Raw genomic sequence first — 23,785 nt, forward strand, 5'->3', positions numbered from 1 at the left:
GTCTTTTACGTCACTGACACAAGACAGACACCAATTATCAGCGCTAGAGAAAACAAATGAGAAAGCATGGCGGCCATTGTTATAGCACGGGCTCTCTTAATTTCTCAGTGTCCTTCTCTCTCTAATTTATTTCTCAAAATTCTGTCGGTTACGACTGTGCAGGAATTGATAGACTGCTGCGACAACACCTACTAGCTCTGTAGCCGCCATTTTTGCTTCCGCAAACAGAAGGCGTTGTGTGTGACGTCTTCTTTTGCGCATGCGGGCCGCTTTGAGGGCCGTGAACCGTTCACACTAGAGAGCGTTTGCTGTCATATTTCCTTTGTAGTATGAACAACCAGACAAAAAAAATCGGATTTGATCAAAAAATGGGATTGAGCATTAAGACCTGCAGTGTGACAGTAGCCTTAGATCAGATTAACGTCACATATATACAGTGAGCTCATCTTGAATTTGAAGGATACCGCAGTAGTTTTTCCCCTATCCCAATGGATTTCTATAGAGTTTAAAATGTATGCCAGCACAGCCAAAGGTTACTATTCTCTTTATTCAACAACTTCTCAGGAATCATTATCTTCCACCGTCCAAAATTTCATTACTGCTAGCGTGCCAAGTCACAAAAATGCATTGATAAATTTAATCCATCATGTATTCTTCACCAACATGACTTTATAATGTAATCACTGCAGCTGCCCCAGTATCAAAAAGCTATTGCACACTCAGCACTAAAAAGATCCTTATGAGAATATATGTAACTGCAGTAACTGCAACAAGTGGTCAGTTAAGCAAAGTGTTATATCACATTTGTAGATGGCTACATGTACAGACTCGCACAATAATATGGACACATTTAGAACAGAACGAGTGTAAATTAAGATGTGAAGGAGGCAATCACAATCTGATCGAAAGTGTGATATCCCAGAGGGATTCTCTTATATTTCAGAAGAATGAGAAAACTTGTTCCAAGAGATTTAAAATTAATTTCATGACGTGTTTGCCCTGAGTTTGTAAATGCAAGGTGGTCTTACTTCAGATTTCCAGTCCTCTGAAAAATTATTCTGTTTTTATTTAAATGAAACAAGCAATTTTTACCTGTGACTGACTTCGTAATGATATTTGGAGGCTATCGCCCTTAATTTTGCCCTCAGTTTCTTTTTATGAGCAAAATAAGCTAATAATCCATATGAATCCCATGTAAGCAATACATTTAATATATTATTTATTGCATTGTGTGTCTCAAATAATTAGACAATGAGAATTTCAAGATATAAGTATAAAGCTTAAAGTCATTTACTGTCATATGAATAAGAGGACTCTATGCAGTCCTGTGAAAATCTAAGTACACCCTAAATTACAGATTCAGTTACTTATAAAACCATCTTTAGCAGGAATAACTTAAAGTACTTGTTTTCTATATGACTTTGTAATCCCCTCACACTGTTGTGTGACTTATACTGGGTCATTGCAACACCTTGATTCTTTCTGTTGTCAATGTTCTATGCTTCATTGTACTGAGATCATTGCCCTGTTGCATGGCCGAAGTGAAGCTTCAGCAGTTCATCAGATTGCCTAGCATTTGGCTCTAGAATAGTTTGGTGCAGGGGTCCTGTGGCTGCAAAACCACCAACCACCAACCACCAAATCATCATCACTAAAGTGTTGTGCTTGACAGAGGTGTTTGTGCCGATACGATTTGTTTGTTTTTTGCCAAACATCTTTGTTTTGGTCTCATCTGTTCAAAGGACATTGATCCAGACGTCTTGTGGTTTCTTCAGATTCCGTTTTGCAAGCATAAACAGTGCTACCATGTTCTTTTTAGAGAGAAGAGGCTTGCAACACTTCCAAACACACACTTGTTCATTTTTTTTTTTTTTAAATCATACTGTCATGAACTTTAATATTTAATGTGCTAACTGGAGGCTGTAACATTTGAGGTATTGCTCCTGGGTTTTTTGCAGTTTCTCTGAGCTTGCAAGGTCTGACCTCTGGGTAATTCTGCTGGGGCATCCACTCATGGGAAGATTGTGTCATTGTGTTAACAAACAACTGAATGCTCCAGACCAGTAAATTGCCAAAGCCTTTACTTTTATAGTCCGTTGCATAGCATCCTGCGAAAACAATCTGTTTCACTTGACTGTTCATGGATTGTTTTTAAACATCTGCTTCTCCATATGCATATCTGTATACACACACTCCCTGTATAACCTCCTTTATCCTTCCCACCTTTTCACTTTCTCAAGCTTCTCTATCATATACTGATTGTCTCATTTCTTTCTCTCCAGACGCTGCAGATGGGTATAAAGCATTTTTCTGGTCTGTTTGTGATGTTGTGTGTGGGCGTGGCTTTATCTTTGCTGACCACCATAGCGGAACACATTGTGTACAAGCTGGTGATCCCAAGGGTCAAGGAGCCACGCTTCAAATACTGGCTACACACAAGCCAGGTATGGACCAGACTCACACTCAAACACACATGTGGTGACCGTGACTGTGGTCACACTATAATTTAAAAATAGTTTGTGCAAGCAAGTACGAAAAATAAGATTTATAAAATGAATAGTTTTTATCTACAGTTTCTGGTTTTGCAAATTTTGTGCATTTGTTTTTTGTTCTTGCTTTGTTGTTGCTGCTTATGGTAAAGTCTTTCAGACACTTAAAAATCAGACACATCATTTACAGTAAGCACATGTTGTTGCTTGTTTTCCAGAGATTACACCGGGCCCTCAACTCAGTCTTCACAGATGACAAACTACCGACTATTACAAAGCCTGAAAAGAGGTACTGTTATTGTCTTTAAAGTGTGGGCATTGTATTATTTCAGTTTGGTCTTTCATCATCTATACTTGATGAAACATCCATCCCTACGTGACTGATCTGAATCTGATCTGAGCACATATGTGTTGTAATTATTTATGAATTGTTTGGAACATTTGTTTGTTATCTTCATCGGTACATTACAAAAAAAATCAGTATATGGTGCAACAGATCCATTTTAAACACTTTATACCATTTTTTGTTGTTTTTGCTGTTTTTCGCAGGTGTGATGTAAGAATTTTTTATTAAATGCTGCTTATTTTCCCATCACTTTGGATTTTTAAACACAATAACATAGTTACATATTACAAACGAAGATGAAAAATGCTCCTAAATGTGATGCATGCTTAAATAGACCACATTGACTGAGACTAAAAATGCAAACAAGGTGTTCCTGTAAGACGCCAATATTTGAAAGTTAAATGGTGCATTGGCCAAATTATAAGCTGAACAGTAAGTGACATCAATTAATATCCAAATGTAAGTTAAGGGACCCATTTTTAATCAAAAACTAAATAGAAAGGTCAATCTGTTGGAAGCCAATTATCAGTGAGGGAAATTGAGAAAATAATCTCACGCTGACGTCACGTGGTATTGTTGAAAACAGTGGGTGAGAAAGGGAGAATCAGTAAATCATGAAAGCGTCTTTATGTAGGCACTTTCAGTGTCCTTTGCATGGGGCCATTTAATTGCACATATTAATACATATTAGTTGCATACACTTTGATACTGTGTGCCATAGCGTAGCCCTGCCCTTTTCACATTTAGCCATCAAGCATCTAATCATACCACCACCCTTTGTCTTGATTTGGATTTACTTGGTCTCCCCTTAGAAGCAAAATAAAGTTCCATTTTATAGTATAGTTCAGTCACATCTACCACTCACTCCACACTGAGAGCACACTCAGGTGGAGCACTTAAAGTAAGGATTAAATACACTTAATAATTATGGAGCCGAGGCCATGTGAGGGATGCCTGTGGTAATGAGGATGGATTGCCTACTCTTGCATAATTATACTCATTCAATCAAGTTATTCTGCATGCTGTCTAAGAGTCAGAAATTATTACCGTCTCATTGTCAGTGCTCTGCCGAAAAACTTGTGTGTCAAAAGTGTCTTTTGTGCAATCAGAGCACTGAAATCAGATCTTCCCGTGCAGGATTTTATACTCTAGACAGTTTCAGTTAGAATTAAACTGTGCGAAACGATACAAAAATGCATCATTATCAGTCCTAGTCTGTACTGTATGGTACTGAAAATCGCTATACAGGATGACCAAATGGAACACATGGATGGAAATTAAATTGGAAATCACTACTACTTAGGATGAAGCTATAGCACATTTCATTTCCTAAGTGTGTTAACTGGGATGTAGGAAAACCCAAAGACAGCAGAGAACACTGTCTGTGTGAGATAATTAGCAGCAGTGTCTGTAATACCGTGAAATATTCTCGGATGGCCAGTTAAGATTGCATGCTTTGGTATCAAGCACAGTGTTAAGGTCATGAAGCTCTGGCAATGACTGACAGCCAGGCTAAAATAGGATTATCTGTCGCTCTGAATACACCAATGATATCAGTTACAATTGAGCTACAATACTCTGTTTCAGTAGTGGAGAATTGTTCCGTCTCTTTAATACCTAATACTAAAATTACGTAAATTAGTTGGGGGTTTTTTTAATAACCAGTACACTTATTTAACATTGTATTTCATATCATTTTATTTACAGTTTTCTTTTTTTGTGGCCTTCCATTTAATATGCATTATTTTATTTTATTTTGTTTTTATCTGAGTAGGGTTTTCATTTTCTAATCCCACTGTCTCATTTAGGAAAATTTAAAATGTAGATATGATTCATGCCATGGCTGACATGTGCTTAGATGGAATTTGTGGCATGTTTTTAAAAACCTGCTGACACAGGTCAAAATAAGAGACAAAAAAACTGTAAGCTAGTTTTAAAGTAATTTACTTGAGACTGGTGTTCTACGCTGTAGTCCAATGCAGCGATTCTATATTTTGCTTAATAAAAGACACCCTCTGACCTCAGCATAGAGCAAGCTGCGTGTGTCTTGTTTTGACTGTCGATAGAAACATCTGTACTGATATACGGGCTTGGAAAATAAAAGTTACTGGTGAATAAAATGCAATTAAAAAAAAATCTTTTTAGCTTCGAGAACTGCTGCAGATAAGCGGAAGTAGGATGAGAAAACTTCACTGATTGACATAAGATAGAAAAATAACTGCAAGTACTGGAAGTTGTGATTTTCAATACTATCGGATGCTGTTTTGGTGTGTCCAAGTTTTGTTTTGGCCTCTCATATAAAGAATATAATTCAAATCGAGGGCATCTTTAGTTCAGGCTGGAAACAAAATCAAGCTAATAGTTCAGTCATATGCATTTGGCAAATCTCTTGCAGGGTGTGCTGTTTAGGTAATTTTAACTTCACACTTCAAGCTTTGCAACCAAACTCTACCCCAGCTTCTTTTTTATGTAATGTGTCACTTAATGTCAGTTATCATTGATCATTCTTTGAATCTTTCTGCTTTTGGCTTTTCATATATGTTGGAAGGGTTGTGAGAATTTCACTGGAGGAGGACCAAAAATCTAACCTTTTAATCCAACCAGTGGTAATACACAGAAAGACAGCATTGAAGCACAAGTAATGCAGACATGGGGCAGGCAAAATGCAAAAACATGACAAAATATCATACAAGAGGAAACCAGAGACTAAAAACGTGGGCCGAAACAAATAAAAACACCAGGAACTCCAGAAAAAAAGGTACAGGAAAACTGGACTAGTAGTAACAAGACAATGTGGGAGAACAAATGGGTGTATATATACTGGGGTGAGTGATTAAGTAATTGGACACAGAAGAGTAATTGGTAGTTTGGGAATGGATGTAGAAAGCAACGCCGGTCAGATTAATCAGGTCATAGATTATAATTATCAAGGATGGAAAACTACTAAAGGGAGGAAGTAAAACTGATTAGAATACACAAAGACTAATGATTACAAAATATAACAGGAAATGACTTGAACCGGAACATAACACTCCAAAACCAAAGGTGTGCAACTTTCCCAAACTTAAATAACTACACATGGAAACAACAGTCTTTCTATACATACATCTTGATTTTAAAGCATAGATCCAGCACATTATTATAGAGGAAAGTTTTCTCAGGCTGGAGAAAATGAATAAAAATGTGTGCTATGTGAAGAACACGTTCGAATGTTGCAGAAAAATAATGATTCGAATTTTGACATGACTTCAGTGTGAGTTGCACACATTATGTTGCACTTTTTTTTTTCTGACCTTGATGAGCATTATATTTTGTGGGTCACTGCATGGTGGTAATTTCTACAAGGGCAAAAAAAGTAAAATCTGTGTTCATATATTTTCCATTGAAATGGTGTGAACACTGTTTCAATCATTGTACCAATTCATAAAAGATGAAGGGGCTGCTCTCAGAGTTAACACCCTGAATACCAAATCAAGGAAAATTGCTTAGATGGATGGATAAACAATGAAGGAATCCAGCTTTTTAGTTAATGCGAAAGGAGGAAATGCTGTAGAATACTAATGAAAAAGAATCATCTTTATTTATCTCACACTTTTCAGAGCAGTGGAAGTGCTTTAAAACAAACAATAAATAATCAATAATATAAGCAGAAAAGAAGGATAATATATGTCAGTTAACATTAAAGTATACAAGTCTATAAACTGACTCCTTTTATTTTACCTTTGGCTTAAAAGCCTTAATTTTCCACAAATGCTTTAGTGCTGACAGTGCAAAGACCTCATACCTCTATTTCTTTCAATCTAAATGTTCTCAAACACACCGGGGACCTACCTGTGAATATCTCACTTCGTTCAGAACTTACATACTGGTCATATTTCCTGCCTTCACAGTATTCTCCAGTTCCATTTTGATCTGGCCCAGAATTCCTTCATAATAAGTGTTTAAACCGAAATTGGAAATATATATCAATTGATATGCATACATACATCTATTTTCAAGTAACATAATTTCCTGTTTTACCAAAAGATAAAAAGATAACAGCTGTGACGATTCAAATATATTTTATCTACTTTTATGGGGTTTATCATATAACCATGTTAAACACTGTGCTTAATGCTATAATATTTTTAAAAAAAAGCTAATTTTAAATATTAAATCAACAATAATATAACGTTAATGCATTAGTCAATGTCAGAATATGCAGCATAATTTTCATTGTTTTTAAGGTGTTCTTTTTTGAGCAGTGTACACAAATTTTTAACATTTGTAAAACAGTATGAAAAATTAAAATATAAAATTTTTTGTGTATTTTGGGTCACTTTGGAAAAAGACTGGTTTAAAGGATGAAATTTGTTTTATTTTTTACTTATTTCAAACATTAAAATTAGTCAAATTTGACCTGTATAGAATGTAATAGTTATAGAATAGTTGAAGAACGTCCTACTGGTTACATTTGTAAATGCTGAAACTTCCATGATTATCTCAAGACTTCAAAATGTTCCATCTTTTACTGCAGACACAAGTGCAGGTGTCCTCCTGTCAAAAAGATGCACATATGAATTTAATAAAATTAAAAACAACTCTTTTCATGTTGTGTGTCAGCTTTAGTCTCTTTTGATGTCTGGAGTATCAGATTAAATTCTCCTTGTTACTTTTTTATCGCCAAGTGAAAATTCCTTTGATTCAAAGAGCTCGTCTGTTAGGCTTTACTTTGTGTGATGAGAGTATCTCATCTTCACTGCTTTAATAAAATCATGTTAGTTTTTTTTTTTCAGCTTGCAGAGGTGGTCCAGTAGATTTTAAAAAGTTTCTTTTTGGAAAGGAAAAGAAAAGAAATGTTGTTCTTTTGTTAGACTTCAAGTTCAATAAGGCCTACAGCAAACATTGGAGTTGAGAGGGAATATGTTTTATTGGTTCTTAATATACTTTAAAGTTGTATTTTCATCTTCAGTAATAAAGAGCAGACAGTTAAGGCAATCTGAGGTATTTTTATTATGGACTACAGTTTGTATACATAAAATATGTTTTCTTAACTTGACTTTTTGTATTTTGAATCATAAATATAATTTTGTTAAATGCATATTTTACAAAAATTGTGTGCTTCTTTAAATTGTAACACTGAATATTTCCCTTGGCTTTTAATTCTCTAACTTAACCAAACAGCTCATAATCTTTAATAAATCAATAGTAGACAATGAAGAAATAAATGAAGCTTATTATATATTAACTGAACTAAACAATGGAATAATAGCTAAATTTACAAAATCAGTTTAAATGATAAGGGCAACCTCAGCCTCTAGCAAACATTTCCATGGTTGGTGAAGCATAAAAGCAAGGACACAGTGGTATTTTCTCCAGTGATAACAGAACACTCATCTTCTCAACTTCTCATTTATGTAGTGTAAATGCCTTTATTTCTATCTTCTTCCTATTAAGTTCTTGCTGTGTTTTTTTTACATGCCTTTTTAATCTTTTTCAACATGGGTTTATTTTCATAGTACAATCAAAGAAACTGACATATCACCAAGGTGAACTACAGTTACATGTTCTTCAGAGGTTGTGTAGCTTTGAAGTGCTAGTCAAACCTCTTTGAATTGTGAATTAATATTTTCTTGTTTGTTATCCTTCTACGTTGCTTGTTACGTGATATTAAATGATTTTTAAAAGGCAAGAGGAATGATGTACATTGGACAATGATTAAGGATCATAGTGCTACTAAGAATGGAGGACAGCAAAAGGGGGGAGGGAGGAAAGGAGAGGATTTGTAAGCTAATACATGTTAAAAGTGCAAATGAACATGAAATCCGTGGTGTTGTGTCAAAGTAATGTCTCTCTGGACCTTCAGTCCACATTACTGCTGCTAGTGCTTGTTAGCGCAAAGATCACAGTGGACCTGGGGTTGGATAGGAAAGGTTTTGGGGATCAGGGCTGGTGGCAGAGGAAATTAATTGGACATGAATTTGACTTCTATATTGAGCTCTGGCAATGTCTTCTTTTTTTTGTGTTCAGTACCTACATGTGGCGATAGCCTATTCATTAAAAAACTTGTGCATAAGACTGGATCCAAGCATCTGCCAAATATTATTTGGTGAGTTGCTGCTATTCCTGTGGTTTTTCAAACTTGAACACCAGGTTCAAAGTTCTGACAAAACTGAATTGGCAATATAACCATTCAGCCAGTCCGATAATGAGATGTACTTTAAGAAATTCCAAAAACAATCAATCAATCAGCCTCTTACTTACTTGTTTTTTTAATCTTATTGTACTGTCATACTGACATTAAGATGTACATGAACATGAACATTTGAAGGTATGACTTGGGGTGAATTTGCTGTCGCGCCCATCCTGGGAAGACTGTGGCAACACGCCTGAATGCTCCACTGAACCAAACTAGTGGTGGTCACACTTGCTATTGGTCAGATAATCAAGTGCATTTGATCTGCAGCATCTGGCTGCTAGTTAGTCAAGGTGTCTTTATATACTGGCAAGGCCTTAAGCCAAGCTAATATCCACCCACAGCTTTTCTTAAAAAAAATTTTTTGTTTTGTTTCATTTTACCAAGAAATGTACACGGGCTTAACAGGATAGATATACCGGCATTTCCTTAGGGAGGCAAAAGGCAATTAAATGAGGAGGGTTTGGTCCTCATTACCTGGAATGACCTGAAATTGTCACGGCGGGGTGCGCCGGTGTGTAATGGAAACAGGACCCAAAAGCAGATGAGGACGAGGAGTTGAAGTTTGAACAGAAAAAGTGATCCTTTATTAGATGACGGCAGAAGTAAACCAGGAAACCAAAGTAAACTGACAAGACACTAAGAAACAAAATACTAAACGGTACTGAGACCAAAAACTATAACTATGACTGAGGTGGAAATAACAGACGAAAACTAGACCTATGACTGAGGTGAGGTAAACAGACGACCCGACAATGGCATGCAGAAAACAAAGGGCTTAAATACACACATGAGGTGATCAGGGGAAGTGGAGACACATGAGGAAACAGCTGACTAACATGAACCTAATGACAGGAGCAGTGAAGCTAAAATACAAAGAACCAAGAACACACGACTCCTGCCAAAATAAAACAGGAAATATAATGAAACGCAGACATGACAACCAGAACTTGACAACGTAAGACACAGACATGAAACACATGAAGAGCAGGGGAGACTTAACATGGGTTGGAAACATGAAATAAGAACTAAAATCACCTAGACATGGTAACAAATGAACTTAGAAAACCTGAAGGGCTTAACATAAACTATAAACATCAAAATGAACTCAAACTCAAAACACTGGGTCATAAGACCCAGGACCGTGACAGAAATACTACAGAATCGCTTTAAAAATCTATCATCTTTTAGTCCTACTGTATCTGTTTATGTCTCTACCTATCAAAATCCCCAAATCTCAGTTCCATGACTGGGACAAACAAATATCTTGATTTATTTGGAGCGGGCGGAAAACCTAGAATTAAATATAGCACATTATTAATTCATAAAGATAAAGGCGGCTTCTCCCTCCCAAGTCTCCGAGATTACTACCTTGCTGCTCAACTCAAAATAGTTATACAATGGTGTGATGATACTTGTGGGGCCCGATGGAAAGACATTGAGAATATGTGCGGGGTCATTTCAATACAAGCCCTGATAGGAGATCAGAAACTGGCAACAGCTTGTCAGAAAGAACTGAACCCCTTGGCATCTTTTACATTGCTTATCTGGCTTGTGTGGGGAAACTGTTGCAAACCATACCCACATATTCTGGTCTTGTCGAAAACTTTCTAAATTTTGGGAAGATGTTATATCAAAGATAGAACAGACTAACGGCCCTTCATAACATTTTATTTAGGAGACTTACCCGAAGAATTAACAAGCAATAACAAATATCTCCTGAAGATTCTTAATGCTAGGCAAGGCAAGGCAAGTTTATTTGTATAGCACAATTCAACAACAAGGTGATTCAAAGTGCTTTACAGAGACATTAGAAACAAAAACAAATAAAAAGCATGATTTAAAATTGATTAAAACAAGCAAACAAACAAACTAATTAACAAACAAACAAAACAGTATATAAAATCAAAACAGATAGAATCAGAACAGTAGATAAAATCAGTAGTTAAATGTAAGTTTTGAAATTTAAGCTTAAAAGTGTGGATTTGGTGCTTTATTCAAATGCAGCTACTGCTGCAGCGAAAAAAGCAATTACTCGTAAGTGGCTCTGTACTGACCCCCCTGTTCTGGACGACTGGTTGAGCGTTGTGGAGGAGATTCATAAAATGGAAAAACTTACCTTTTTGTTAAGGTTGCAAGATAATATTTATACCACAACATGGGACAAGTGGTTGAAATCTATCTGAAATTAGAATGGGATTTATTTATTTTTAATTCCTGTTTGTGCCTACTCACATCTATATAAACTTCTGTATGCCTCGCCGAGGCTGCTCTTACATCTGTAGATGTGTTGTCAATTCATGAATATAAAGTCATGTTCTCACTGCCAGAATTGCTTTGTAGGGAAAAAACTGTTTTTCAGTCGACTGCTTGTTTTGTTACTGTTGTTTTTGTTTGTTTGTTGTGTTCCTTTTCTGTTGTAAAAAATATGTAAAACCTTTATTAAAAATTAAGTAATAAAAAAAAAACTATTATCTTTTATGCACCACATGAGAAGATTTTGTCTGCCTGCTAGAAAAAACATCAGTATATTACCATACTCACACTCTTGTAGTACTGCATGCCAAGGATCCTTGAGCAAGATACTAACTGCAAATTGCTCTCCAATGCATTCAGAGGAGCGATGTGTTTGAATGCTAGATAAAAAGCACTTACGTAGAAAAATTCATTGAAAAAAAGTGGTATGAATGGATGAGGCAAGTTGTGTAAAACGCTTTGACTGCTCAGGTAGAGTAGAAAGGTGCTATCTCAAGAATAAAAGCAATGTCTCTTATTCGAATACCACAGTCAGTAGGATTCAACTATGTTAAACAAATGTCCAAAGTTTCATGATGATTCAAAAATGATATTTAAATGTTGTCTACTGATCAGCCAGCAGAGCCATAAGTCATCCCTAAGAACGTGGTGCTTGTGTAGACAAAACAAACAATAAACAGGACAATACCCAAAGAACACCCTTTTCATGTAATGACATATTTAAGGAAAAGCGAAAAACTATTTCTTAGTAAGCAGTCACACTGCTATTCTTCCAAGACTCAATGTAACCCCCATAGCAATCATTTCCAGTCTTTACCCCCGTAAGCAATCTTCTAGAAATTGTTCAACTCTTTCAGTCCAGCTCTGTGTAAATTGCTGTTTGTCATATAACACGTTCAGAATTGTGTGTGCAGTGGCAACTCATGGTTTAGCCATAGCTGATGCCTTGATTTTATATTGGATTCAGACTGGAAACATTTCAATTCAATTCAATTTTATTTATATAGCGCCAAATGGCAACAAAAGTCGCCTCAAGGCGCTTTATATTGTGCAGTAAACATGCAGTCAGATGAACTGATGAAGGTTTCTCCTATTTCCAGGTGCAATGAGGGAAACAACCAGTCTGCGCCTTGGAATCCTGCAGAGTCGTCCTACTGCAACAGGCGAAGGATCCTTCCACAAGAGATGCAAAACGACCTGGAATGCCCGTCATCCCAGGATCTCCCTCCTCCACCGCCCCCTTCTCCCCTCCCTCATCCCCACTCTCTCCCTCTGCTGGAGAAACCCCTGCCTATAGTAACTACCTCTAATGGTCGCTCTGACCTGTTAGGAAGGGGTTTGGACCAAGGACTGGGGCCAGGGCAGGGCAGTTCTGGGCAGTGCCGTGCTTTGGGAGTGGGCGACTGCGGTCCAGGTCTGGGACGGAACCCGCTGGTTCAAGAACTGTCAGAACTGGAGAGTCAAATCCTTGTAATCAAGCAGCAGCTGCAGTCTGCCATGAGGAGGAAGAGAGAGCTTGAACAGTACCAATCAGAAAACCAGCAAGCAAACCAGACTGCACCCAGTCAGCCCACTTCACACCAGTCTAACCAGTTTGTTCAGTATACCCAGACCCACCAGCAGATTAAACAACACAAAAACACATGTCCGGAGCTGTGAAGCCAGTCCCAATTTGTCCAGGAAAGAGAACCCTGGTTAACACACTGGACTAGTTTTCAAAACCTCAGCTGGGTCCCGGAACAAATCCTTGCCTGAGTTCTGAAGTTAGAAGCCTCACCGATTTCCAATAGCAGGATCCTCCTTATGGCTCTGGAGCTCCCCTCAACACTGCACTGAAATGTTCGGCAGTGATCAGATCCTGCTCTGCAATTCCAAGTAGGACATTTTCTCACTCCTGGAACATGAGATTGAATTAGATGAGAGGTGCTGGATAAGGGCGAACCAGGGATCTTGAACCAAATCTGTCCTGTTGTATCACTGCACTGAAGAGCTTTGTAATTCCTTGCCCCTCTCAACTTCCCTTATATTACAATTCTTTAACTCCTTTTCATGCCTATCTGGTTCTTTTACCTTTTTCCTGTTTATTTCTTCCTTTTGTCCCTGCCATGCCTCCCCCCCTAAAACCTCATTTTTCCAAGGGTACAGATTTGCTTGCTATGACATTAAGCCTGATCACAGATATGAGGACTCTTTGGTATTTAAGCTTAATAGACTAATTCACCTGAGTCTTTTAAGACTCACTGAGCATTTCAAATGACCTGAGGTTGAACCCAGTCATCTCAGTCTTCATGTTTGTGTGTCTTGCTGAAACCTTGTATCTTTCAGCTATTACCATTGATGTTTCTTGCTTTTGGTAGCATGTTTGTATTGATTAGGGGTATTTTTTCTCTAATAAGCTTTTGAAAGGGTCGGTCGGGTGGTTAGATGTAATCATTTTTTTAAAAAGATAAAGCTTTCGCAAGACACATTTACATACGTAATGAACACCAGGTTGACATTTTATGGTGGATTATAATAAGCGTACACACAATCTTATTTATGGGTCACTGTATAATGTCCTGCACTTCACTGATGCACACTGAATAAACAAAGTCACCTTAACTTGTCAGAGTTTGAGTTAGGGTATAGACGTATTTCACAGTGAGATCACAACAATGGCAAGCTGGCAACATAAAACCTAAAACAGGATTAAATTGAACAGTCTCCAGCTTTTTCCGCGGTCAGGGACCCAAAACAAAACCTTTCTGTCCAGGCTCTTGAGGTCATACTGGTGCTCTTGTAACATTGTGACACAAAATACATACTTTTCAGTTCCTCATTTAAGCCAGCTGTTAAATAGTAACTGTATGAACACAGACCACTAGTTTAACTCTGACACGTTATTAAATGTGATTTGCATTCAAAAATGAACACAACACAACAGTTCCCTCTCTGGGGCCCTGTTTCCTTGCATCATTTGGGTTTGGACATGTTCTGTTATTAAATATCTTCTTTGCACTTATCTTAGTTGCTGCATTTCTTTTTTCCCCCAGTGTCTTAAAAATGTTCAATTTTACAGGTCTGTAAATGATTTCCTGTACAAATTAGAAAGCAGAGTGTGGCATGCTAAGACTCTGAGGCTTGCTCCTACCTCAACCTTGGTTTTAAGTTATTATGCCTCCAAAACCTTGACGCTGCTCGTTGCAAAACAACTTATTTCAAACAGGTTTTTTAGAATCCTTAATCTCATTTATATCTGGCAGCAAAGTGGATTTACTGCCAAGTGACTCAAAGGAAGACCAAAAGCTCAATGATTTTAAGAGGATTTAAGGTATTTCCTTGCACTTACGAGTCCCCAGCTTCAGTAAGAGAGACAAGTGTGAATTGACACTTGAGAACAATGGCTGACAGCCACTGCAAACCAGACTTTTTTTTTTTATTTATAAAAGCTTCACCATTTAGATTCACCTGTAGTTACTTATTCCAGCTCATTTTAATAGATTATTTTATAAAAACGTACAGCAGCTATATATTTAAAAAACTCAAACCACTCAGAGGTTTGTTCCCTACCTTGAAAACTACATTTGGTTGTTGCTATTCTTCACTCATATTGCTAGGGGACAGCAATTTGGACAGGAAGGCATACTCAGAACAGCTAACGATGACATTTTACGAAGACACGGCATGGTAAAATACCGCCGCACACACAAACACAAACAGCTCCTATCTATTTAGCCAGTGTGTCTGCAGGGTAAGCGCAGGCTGTCACAGCTGAAATGAATACCTGACAGAGCAAAAGAGCAAGTGCACAGACTGAGCCGTCAGCTTTCTTTGTGTCTCTGTGCGTGTACGCCTTGCTTAGCTATGACATAAACATCAGTGAAGTCGACGCGGCTGTAACAGGATGAATCACTAGAGAAGCTAAATAACCTGGTTTTAGCACAACTATGCTCATTTTAATCACTTTTCTAGGTAGCACAGGTAGCAGCTGGACAGGGGTGTGGTGTGAGGGAAAAGAAGGGCTGCCTGTCACAAGTTATAACATGAAAGAAGAATAAAGCAATATTCATGGTGTTTTTTTGAGTGCCTGTGTAAACACAGGTTCACTTAAACATCCCGTTTTTCTTCTGGCTTCACCCCCAAAGCAACAATATGAAGGATCAGACTCAAATTTCAGTCATCGGCATTCGTTTTACTTAACTTTTCATTCAAAAACAACCCTTAAGGTGTACTTGTACACGTTCTTTATTAAACTCGAAATTTAGGGTCATGGTCTCAGGGTTGATTGCTTGATTCAAACACTGACTGCCAGATTAATTAATGTTTACATTTACTCAGCATACACTCACAGTCAACTCTAGGCTGACTGACACCATGCCTATGAAGTCATTGGTGTAGCTGCACTCTGTTAAAACAGATGGTCTAAAACAAATCATTGCAACAGCTCAGAGTTCAGTTTCCAGGGATGCATATCCTCTAAAAGCAGTAATCTTACAACTCTGTTTTAGAATAACTGACTGCTTTTATGTTTAACATGTTAAGCTTTGAGTGAACATGTGAATATTAGCATATTTCAATATGTCTGGAAATATGTGGCTTTTTCTCATCAGAATCTTATCAACCTATCAATCAATCAATCTTAGTCGGTCTGTCTATGTCTATGAGCACAACTCCTCTCCAGTAGACTATTTGACTCACAGGGTTGCCAACAGGTTATATTTTGGTTACAGGCCTGTGTGATTTTCTACATTTCAAGTCTATGATTTTAAGTTGTTAATGTGAATTTCTGTGCATGTAGAAACCAAAAGATTTGCAATTTACATCAATTTATCACAGTTTATTAACTGTATTAACACAGACAGCTTCGATAGTAGACCGACTGTCTTATTGTCGTTTTATTGCCATCCTAACATACCAAAGTCACCTTGAAGATGGCAAATGACTGCAAGTGGCTGCAGATCTAGTGCTTAACTAGAAAGCAACCATTTCAAAGGCAATGAGATTGCAAGTCTGTTGCATATGGTTGCAATATTTTGGTTGAACTGAAGGTTTGTTCAGTGAAATTGTCCTGTAACTCAAACATCTTGAATAACAAACCTGTTTTGGTTTTCTTCAACCTAGGAATGCAATATGTCCTTGGGCTGTTCCTGTAATAATCCAGTGACATTTAGTGATTAAGGACCAACTGCATTACACTTCCATCTTGCAAATAAAAATCCATCTATTTACTATTCAAATGAAATCAAGAGTTAACACTGGCTCAACTTTTAACATTCAGGAGTATGTAACACACTCATAGAAATGATGATGCACAGTGTTTAGGTATTGGAGAATTAATTAATCTAATGGGTACCCATCCAGTTTCATACATTATATCACGTTACATCACAGCGAATGGTCCAACAGTCTGTGATCGCTCAGATCAACATTTATCCATTGGCCTATAATCAGAAACTTGTTGACTGGAAGGATAATGTGACTGCATTTTTAGCATGCAGATGACACAGCAAAGGAGGTAGGATTTGTATGCAGCTGAAGTGACACTGCAAGGCTCAAATCAGGGGAAAAATGGTAAGTAATGAAAACAAATCTCTGGATATTCAGACAAACACAAGGACAGACACGTTTCACACTTCTTGCATCAAGGTAACTTACAAGTACTGACTGTCAAGATGGATTGTCCTTGTCGTTGGTCACATATTTTCTAAGTAAATGAAAAGTTACCATTCTCATTGAAGCGTTTGGGTACATAAAAAGAAACACAAGAGGACACACTGTTGCTACTGACTATTTAATTTTTTTGGACAAACGAAGAAAGAAAATATATGTAGCATTTCAGCTGAAATGCCTTTTTTTGTTCTCAAAGTAAAAGACAATTGTAATCACAATGATAATGAGTAATATCTATAAAACATCTTGACTTCTCTCTTCATGCTGGGCATATCTTCCAATAGGAAATGGAATCACAACATTGCATCACAATCCACTGGTGGGTTGGGGAGAGGGAGGGGTACCTCGAGGAGGAAAAGTGAAGCAGGAGTCATTAGCCTGGTTTTCAGTGAGGAGGACTAACCAGGCCTCAAGTAAATTACTCAGTTTCACTTGAAAAGAATCTCTTATATTTTTCGCCATGTACTTATTAGGGATGTCTTCCATTGGAATTTCAGTAAATATAATTGGAAAACCATACCAGCATAGTCTATACACGGATCTGGCATGGGCTAGCTCCTCTGGATCTCTCCATAGAGAGCTTCCTGTTAACATCAAAGTAAATCTGCAAATTGGGGTGAAGCACACTGATACCATGCATTTAAGCCAATCAGATTTTTGTATATTTAGCCTGATGACATGTCACTACAGGTGCAAAAACACATTTTCTGAGCATTTCAGTGACTCATCCTTGCCATTTCCTCCTAAGGGGAGAGGAGTTGTTCCCCAAACAACTGATACCAAAACATATCCAGGTTTACAGCAGGCAAACAGGTCCAAATGGATCATAATAGTCATACATATTAACAAAAATCCATAAAAAATATGACCTGACATGGTCAGTTAATGTACAGAGATAATAAAAAGAAGGATTCTGTCTTTTTTCTGTACAAATGACAAACACCACAGAACAACAACATCAATATTTTTTTTTCCATAGCAGATTTTTCTAACCGAGTGGGGTACATGTGGTGATTGACAAGGCATTTCACCCGGCAGGATGTGATGTAAAACAGAGTGAGCCAGCTGACAGGAAGTGTGCAGGTTTTAACATCGTTAGGATAGGCTACGGCACTCGCTCATACAAAATGTACAAAACACCGTCCTCTAACTACAAACAGCACACCTTGGAGGAAAAAAATGTCCCATGTTTCAATGATCTCAAATAACCTGGAAAAACAATCTGTGCTTATGTTGCGATTTGTGATATTGTTGCCTGATCTGTGTGCCTTGGGAGGTTGAACTGAGCATAGCCCAACTAAATGAAAACCACTGCAAACATGGTGTATTTTGTCCCCCAGGTGATTTAAACAGATATATCAGGAGTGGTTTTTGTAAGCATTCGGAGCCACGTGACATGCGTCCTCGTCATTGTGTCTGGAAGTGCTGTGGAGACGCAAACGTGACCCGGTGCTGCCCCCTTAGTCATGTGACCTCTGTCATCGATGCCGAGTGGTTCTGAAAATGGATGTTGGAGGGAGTATGGAGGGGAAAAAAGGGACAGGGGTAGAGAAAGACAAAGAAAGAAATGAAGTGGATGGAAACAGAAAGCGTGGAAATGAAAAGGAAGAGGAAATCACGTGTCAGCTGGTGCCAAGAGTGCTCTGTGTTAAGTTTCTGTGCATTTGGTTAGGAGGAAAGGGGTGAAGTGCAAACGTCAAGCCTGCCACGTGTCATTGCTTAGTGAACAAAGAAAGAAAGAAAGAAAGAAAGGATATAGAAAGAAAGAAGGAGAGTACATTTTTAACCAAATAACTTATTGATAACAGAAAATTATCTTTGGATTTATGCACCACCCTCACTTGGACCTTCCAAAAAGGGCATGAAAAAGTAGAAAAAAAGTACATGGCAATAAATTACAGTGACACCAAGTTCCAGAATTACAGAATTCCTTATCTGAGGGGAGGAATTTGCTTTAAGCTGCAGGCCTTGAGGGAATTCTGCCAATTAATGAAGAAAGATAATGTGCATCATAGAGATTAAAGTTTATGGGATTCCAGGTTAAGTGTTTTTAGCTACCTGTGCGCTCAGGGTCTCCAGTGGGCTCTCCACACGGGGGAAAGTCATCAGAGGCAGACCGCGGTACTCCTCAGTCTTCTGTTTTGCCGCTGCACTGTGGACACCTTTGAAGTTATTCACCACACATATACCCTGTAAGGTATGAGGACAGTTTAACATTAATAGTGAGACAGGCAGAAAGACACAGCAAATCACACGAACATTAGAAACTCAAACACAAAAAGTCCGAAAAAGTTGTTTAAACTCTATAAAACGAGTGAAGAGACTTTGTAGTGTAGCTTGATGTTACAGCCGTGTTCACATCTTGGTGAGGCTGCACAGTGGTGCTTTGAGGTTAATGCTATCATCAGTAAAGTTGCTACGGTGATTTAAGGAGGTATAGCCGAGGTTGATCACTGATACGTTTTGCAAATAAATGGGCAAACCGAAATGTTGACTTGAAGATCAAGTGTCTACAATTCATCCAAAGGGTTATGAATATATGTAATAAATAGTATGATAATCCACAACAACAGCTGTTGAGATTTCACTAATTCACAAATTTCAAGGAAAGGGCAGCTCAGCTGATTTTGGTCATTGTATGAATTGATATGGCTCATTTGGAAAGGTACAGGTGAGGATAGGAGAATGACAGTCTCTATAGTAGGTTTCTGAAAATCTGTTATTCATCATTAACTGTTCCCCCCATACTAAACTCTACGCAGTGTGTGTGTGTGTTAGAGAGAGAGAGAGAAAGTAAAAGAGAGCGATCCCCTCTCCCAAATAACATTTGTTCCCAAAAATGCATGTGAATTTGAGGGAAAGGAAAACACGTCTCTCTATTTATGAATGTCATTATAATCCTTAAGGGCTGGACTGAACTACTGGATGAGCGCCCAAAAAATTAGTTTTGTTCAAGGGGATATTATGCGGTCAATTTTGATGCATCTTCATGTTACAGTCTTGCTTCATACAGACCAGTCGCAAGGAGCTTGGATGACCTCGGTCATTTTGTTTGGAGGCATGAGCTGTGATGTTGTTTTAAGGTACAGGTTCCTCTAGCCACCGATCTGACAATTAGTATTTGTTTTTTTAAATTTTAAAAGAAATCCAGGGCCACATCTGGTGGATTTTTTAAAAATAAAAGAGCTAATGGAGGTCTGAAGCCCAGTTTGAGTCTGCTGATCAAAGGGCATTCTGGAGCAGGCTGTCTCCCTTTTGGTTGTTATTTTCATTTTCAGGATTGCTGGTTTGATCTTACAGTGCCCTCCCCCATACAATGTCATGTACCTACAAACGTTGCAGAAAACTAACATCCTGTTCCCTTTCAGCTTTAAACGCCGCAGCAAGAGCCAGCTGTTATAGGGTTTTTTGCTACCTTAAAAAAATTCTCTGAAGGGCTTTTCTTTTCTTTTTTTTTTGGTGTGACGTGGCTACATTTTCCACATCAGAACTTTTACTGCAGTGATATAACGTTTATATGAGTATAAAAGAGCAATCAAACATTGCGTGAGTCCCTTAAAGCTGGATATCATTTCATCTAGCCAGCAGAAATGCTTCAGGGTGCTAATCTTTGTGGGCTAACAGGTGCAGAAAACAGATGCTGTTTCTTCATTTATATGTTTATAAATTACAGGTAATTGTATTTTTTCCCATTTTGTCCACTAGTCAGAATTTTTAATGGTAGAGACACCAGTAAGGTTGCAGTCTTTGTTAACTCCTCCACAGACTAGTTAATCAAAGAAGGCAGCCTGAGGGAGATCCCACCCCACCAGACACCAACCGTGCCCTCAGGCAGCAGCAAAGGAGAAAATGAAGCAGGAGGAAGCTCAAGGTTTTCTTGTTTGTGGCTGTTCATGGGCATTGAATTTCTAGAGCTCCCAGACCAAGTAAATGAGTGAATTATAGCTCCTAGGGCAGAATTTACAAATAACTATCCTGTTTGACAATTCTTTACATTTTTATCACAACAAGTTTAAATTGCATGTTGATGTGGCTGTTGTAAACACATTTCTATTAAACTGAACCACCTCCTGCTTTTTCATTTCCCATTGTGTGTCCTGTCATTCATGCAAAAACAGACGTGTGTGAACTGCCGCCTACTGTTTCAGATGAAGACAAAGTGAATCTGAAGATTGCCACTGAAACGCTGAATTGAAAAATCATTTAGAAACTTTCCTGGTCTCAGATTTTTGCAACAGAAAAATGCTGCTTTCTCCCCAGACTTGTGATTAAAAGAAACTTGAAACTGTGTTGGTGGTTCAGCACTCAATGCAATGTATTATTTATTTTATTTTCCTCCCAGTGGAAAGTAGTTTGTTGAGGTGGTTATGAAATGACGTTGGATTACTTTGCACCATCACCTGAGATGCACTGTTCATTAACGGTTATTTAATTGTGTTTTTTTGTCCCCTCACCGTCAACCGGTTGTGGCAGGACTTTTCTTCCTGTTAAAAGGAAGTTTTTCCTTCCCACTGCTGCCAAGTGCTCGTTCAAAGGGGGTTGTTTGATTGTTTCAGGTTTCTCTGTATTATTGTCAGGTCTTTACCTTACAATATAAATCGCCTCCAGGTGACTGCTGTTGGGATCTAGATAAATAAAACTGAATTGAACTGAATGTAACCATATGATCTTATGCTTTACATAATTTCATGTATCAGCATAAATCTCCATCCCAATCCAGTCACACTCTTGTACTTCGAAGCAGCAAAGTGATACGGTTTGCATCTCCACCCTTACAAAGTTATTTTCTATCTTCACATTGCCCATTATGCAGATAATTCAAGACCCTATTTTATCAATTCATCTTTGATAGCAGATGAATTGTAATATTACCTCTTACAGTGGTTGCGACCTATATGAGTCATGCATGCCTTTTAGGTGTCATTTCTACATGCTGTGAATTCGTTTGGAACCACTTTCAAATTTCAGGGGATTTAGCTTCTATTAGACTCAGCAAGTCAGCATGCGCCTTCCCTTGAATCAAGTGGACAGCTTTATATCTTATGTTACCAACATCATCCCGGAGCCAATTCTAAAACCAAGTTCTTAACAATGATCCCTCAATCTGCTGGCAGCGGACAAATCTCTTGAAAGACCAAAGGCATTTGCTGTTTGGTGAGTCCATTCAGATCTCCTCTCTGTGAGCACTGATAGCAGCAGGATTTAGACTATACCTGCTTTCAGCTTTCTCTTTATCAATTCATTTCCTGCAAGATAGCAGTCCATCAACTTGGCTCAGTTCTCATGTGAAACGAGTTTGATAAGCTTCATTGTAAATATAAGGCAAATACAGGGGAATATGGTCAACCTTCATTCATGGTATGCTGATAATAAACTGAAAATAATGTTCAATGACGTAATGACAGATTTCCTTTTCTTTAAGCACTTGAGTTAAAGGCAACTAGACTTACACTTCAAGGCCCTTAAGACTACCATGACCTGGATGGGTGAGAAACTGCACAGACAACCCCATTTCCTTTTATCTTTTCCTGAAGATCAATGGCACAATGTATATCACTTTTAACAGTTTAATCACTGAAATCTACTATCAATTATCAAAGAAACTGGTGCAGTGGATCCACCTCCTCATGGGCAGGGGCGGGGGATAGCTCAGTAGGTAGAGTGGTGGCCCCATGATCGGAAGATCAGGGGTTTGAATCCACTGAACGGCTACCCTGAGATACCCCTGAGCAAGGCTATAGTCCCTACACACTGCTCCCCGGTGCACCTGCTGAGTGGCTACCCACTGCTTCACTGGGTGAATGGGTCAAATGCAGCAAGAGTAATTTCCCCACGGGGATCAATAAAGTATACATTATTTTTATTATTATTATTATGCAGCAAGAAAAAGATGTGACCACACTGAACCTGACTGTTTTGCACCGCAGCAGGAATTATTTAAAGAATAACCAAGACCAAGCTTGACCTGCACATGTAAATCACACTATTCCAATGCCACTAACTTTCTTTGGTGCAATATTGAGTCAGACTCTTAATTTGTGACCTTTTTTTTTTTTTCACTTTTTGAGTCGTGACCAAATCGAGATTCTGGCATTTTCACTAATCTCTGCTGTCCTTGGTATTTAGTTCTAATTAGTTTAGCATACACTCTACTAAAACATTACATATATTAAACATTAGCACTTTAATACCATCACTGTAGACAGATGACAGCTGTAAAAGGACTGATTTTCCCTTCATATCAACCAATGTACAAATAACAAACCTCTAGCTTCTTCTTCTGATCTGAGTCTCTCCTCCATGTGTCTCCCGCATTGGCACTCAGGACTCAGCGGCAATTAGAAGTAATGAAGCCTCTGAGGTTATTAAATAAATCTTTTTGGATAGTGGGGGCAGGGGGTGGGGGTCCCCTTCACCTTCCTTTCTCCTGAGTGAGCTTTCCCATTCAGCACAAAACAACGTGATCAGTTTAAGTTGCAACTATTACCCTGCATTTAATCACAGCATAAAATATGATGAATAGTCTGAAAAAAGCACATTAACTTGCAGCAGAAGCCAATCAGTTTGACTAAATCTCGCAGGACACTGATGTTGATTTTACATTATGGACAGCAGCCCAGTGAAACTGCTGTCTTGCTTGGAAAGATGAGCCCACTTTGCACATCTTATCCTCGGCAACTGCTACGGCAGTTATTTTACGAAGGTAAATAACAGGATGCCTAACCTCTGGAGTACGGAATCTGAATTAATCACATCACTGGTTACCTCCACGATCTAAAAATTAATTAAAAGTAGTGTTTACCTCATTTTTCTTCTCTTTTTTTGTCCTTGCGCTTACAGATTTCAGGTTGAATCTTGGGTTGTTCACTT

General features: G+C 38.1%; 2 protein-coding genes across 5 annotated transcripts in view; one reads left to right on the forward strand and one right to left on the reverse strand.

Annotated features, from left to right (window-relative positions):
* The window catches only part of grin3a (glutamate receptor, ionotropic, N-methyl-D-aspartate 3A), a 53,626-nt gene extending 39,368 nt beyond the window's left edge, over positions 1-14,258 (forward strand). The window contains exons 8-10 of the mRNA XM_005729230.1: positions 2,283-2,444; positions 2,708-2,778; positions 12,367-14,258. Coding sequence (XP_005729287.1) covers positions 2,283-2,444; positions 2,708-2,778; positions 12,367-12,925 — 792 coding nt within the window. The 3' untranslated portion in view covers positions 12,926-14,258. The remainder of the gene's footprint in view (positions 1-2,282; positions 2,445-2,707; positions 2,779-12,366) is intronic.
* A 2,798-nt stretch (positions 14,259-17,056) lies between these two features.
* plppr1 (phospholipid phosphatase related 1) overlaps positions 17,057-23,785 on the reverse strand; it is a 68,574-nt gene continuing 61,845 nt past the window's right edge. For 2 of the 4 annotated variants that reach the window (XM_005729232.2, XM_005729231.2), the window contains exons 7-8: positions 18,974-19,105; positions 17,057-18,894 (exon numbers count right to left, since the gene is read on the reverse strand). In XM_005729232.2, coding sequence (XP_005729289.1) covers positions 18,847-18,894; positions 18,974-19,105 — 180 coding nt within the window. In that variant the 3' untranslated portion in view covers positions 17,057-18,846. The remainder of the gene's footprint in view (positions 18,895-18,973; positions 19,106-23,785) is intronic. The other 2 variants (XM_005729233.2, XM_005729234.2) reach the window with 2 other exon arrangements.

The sequence above is a fragment of the Pundamilia nyererei genome, unplaced genomic scaffold, assembly GCF_000239375.1.
Source record: "Pundamilia nyererei isolate P.nyererei 1_Seehausen unplaced genomic scaffold, PunNye1.0 scaffold00032, whole genome shotgun sequence".
NCBI classification, from domain to species: domain Eukaryota; kingdom Metazoa; phylum Chordata; class Actinopteri; order Cichliformes; family Cichlidae; genus Pundamilia; species Pundamilia nyererei.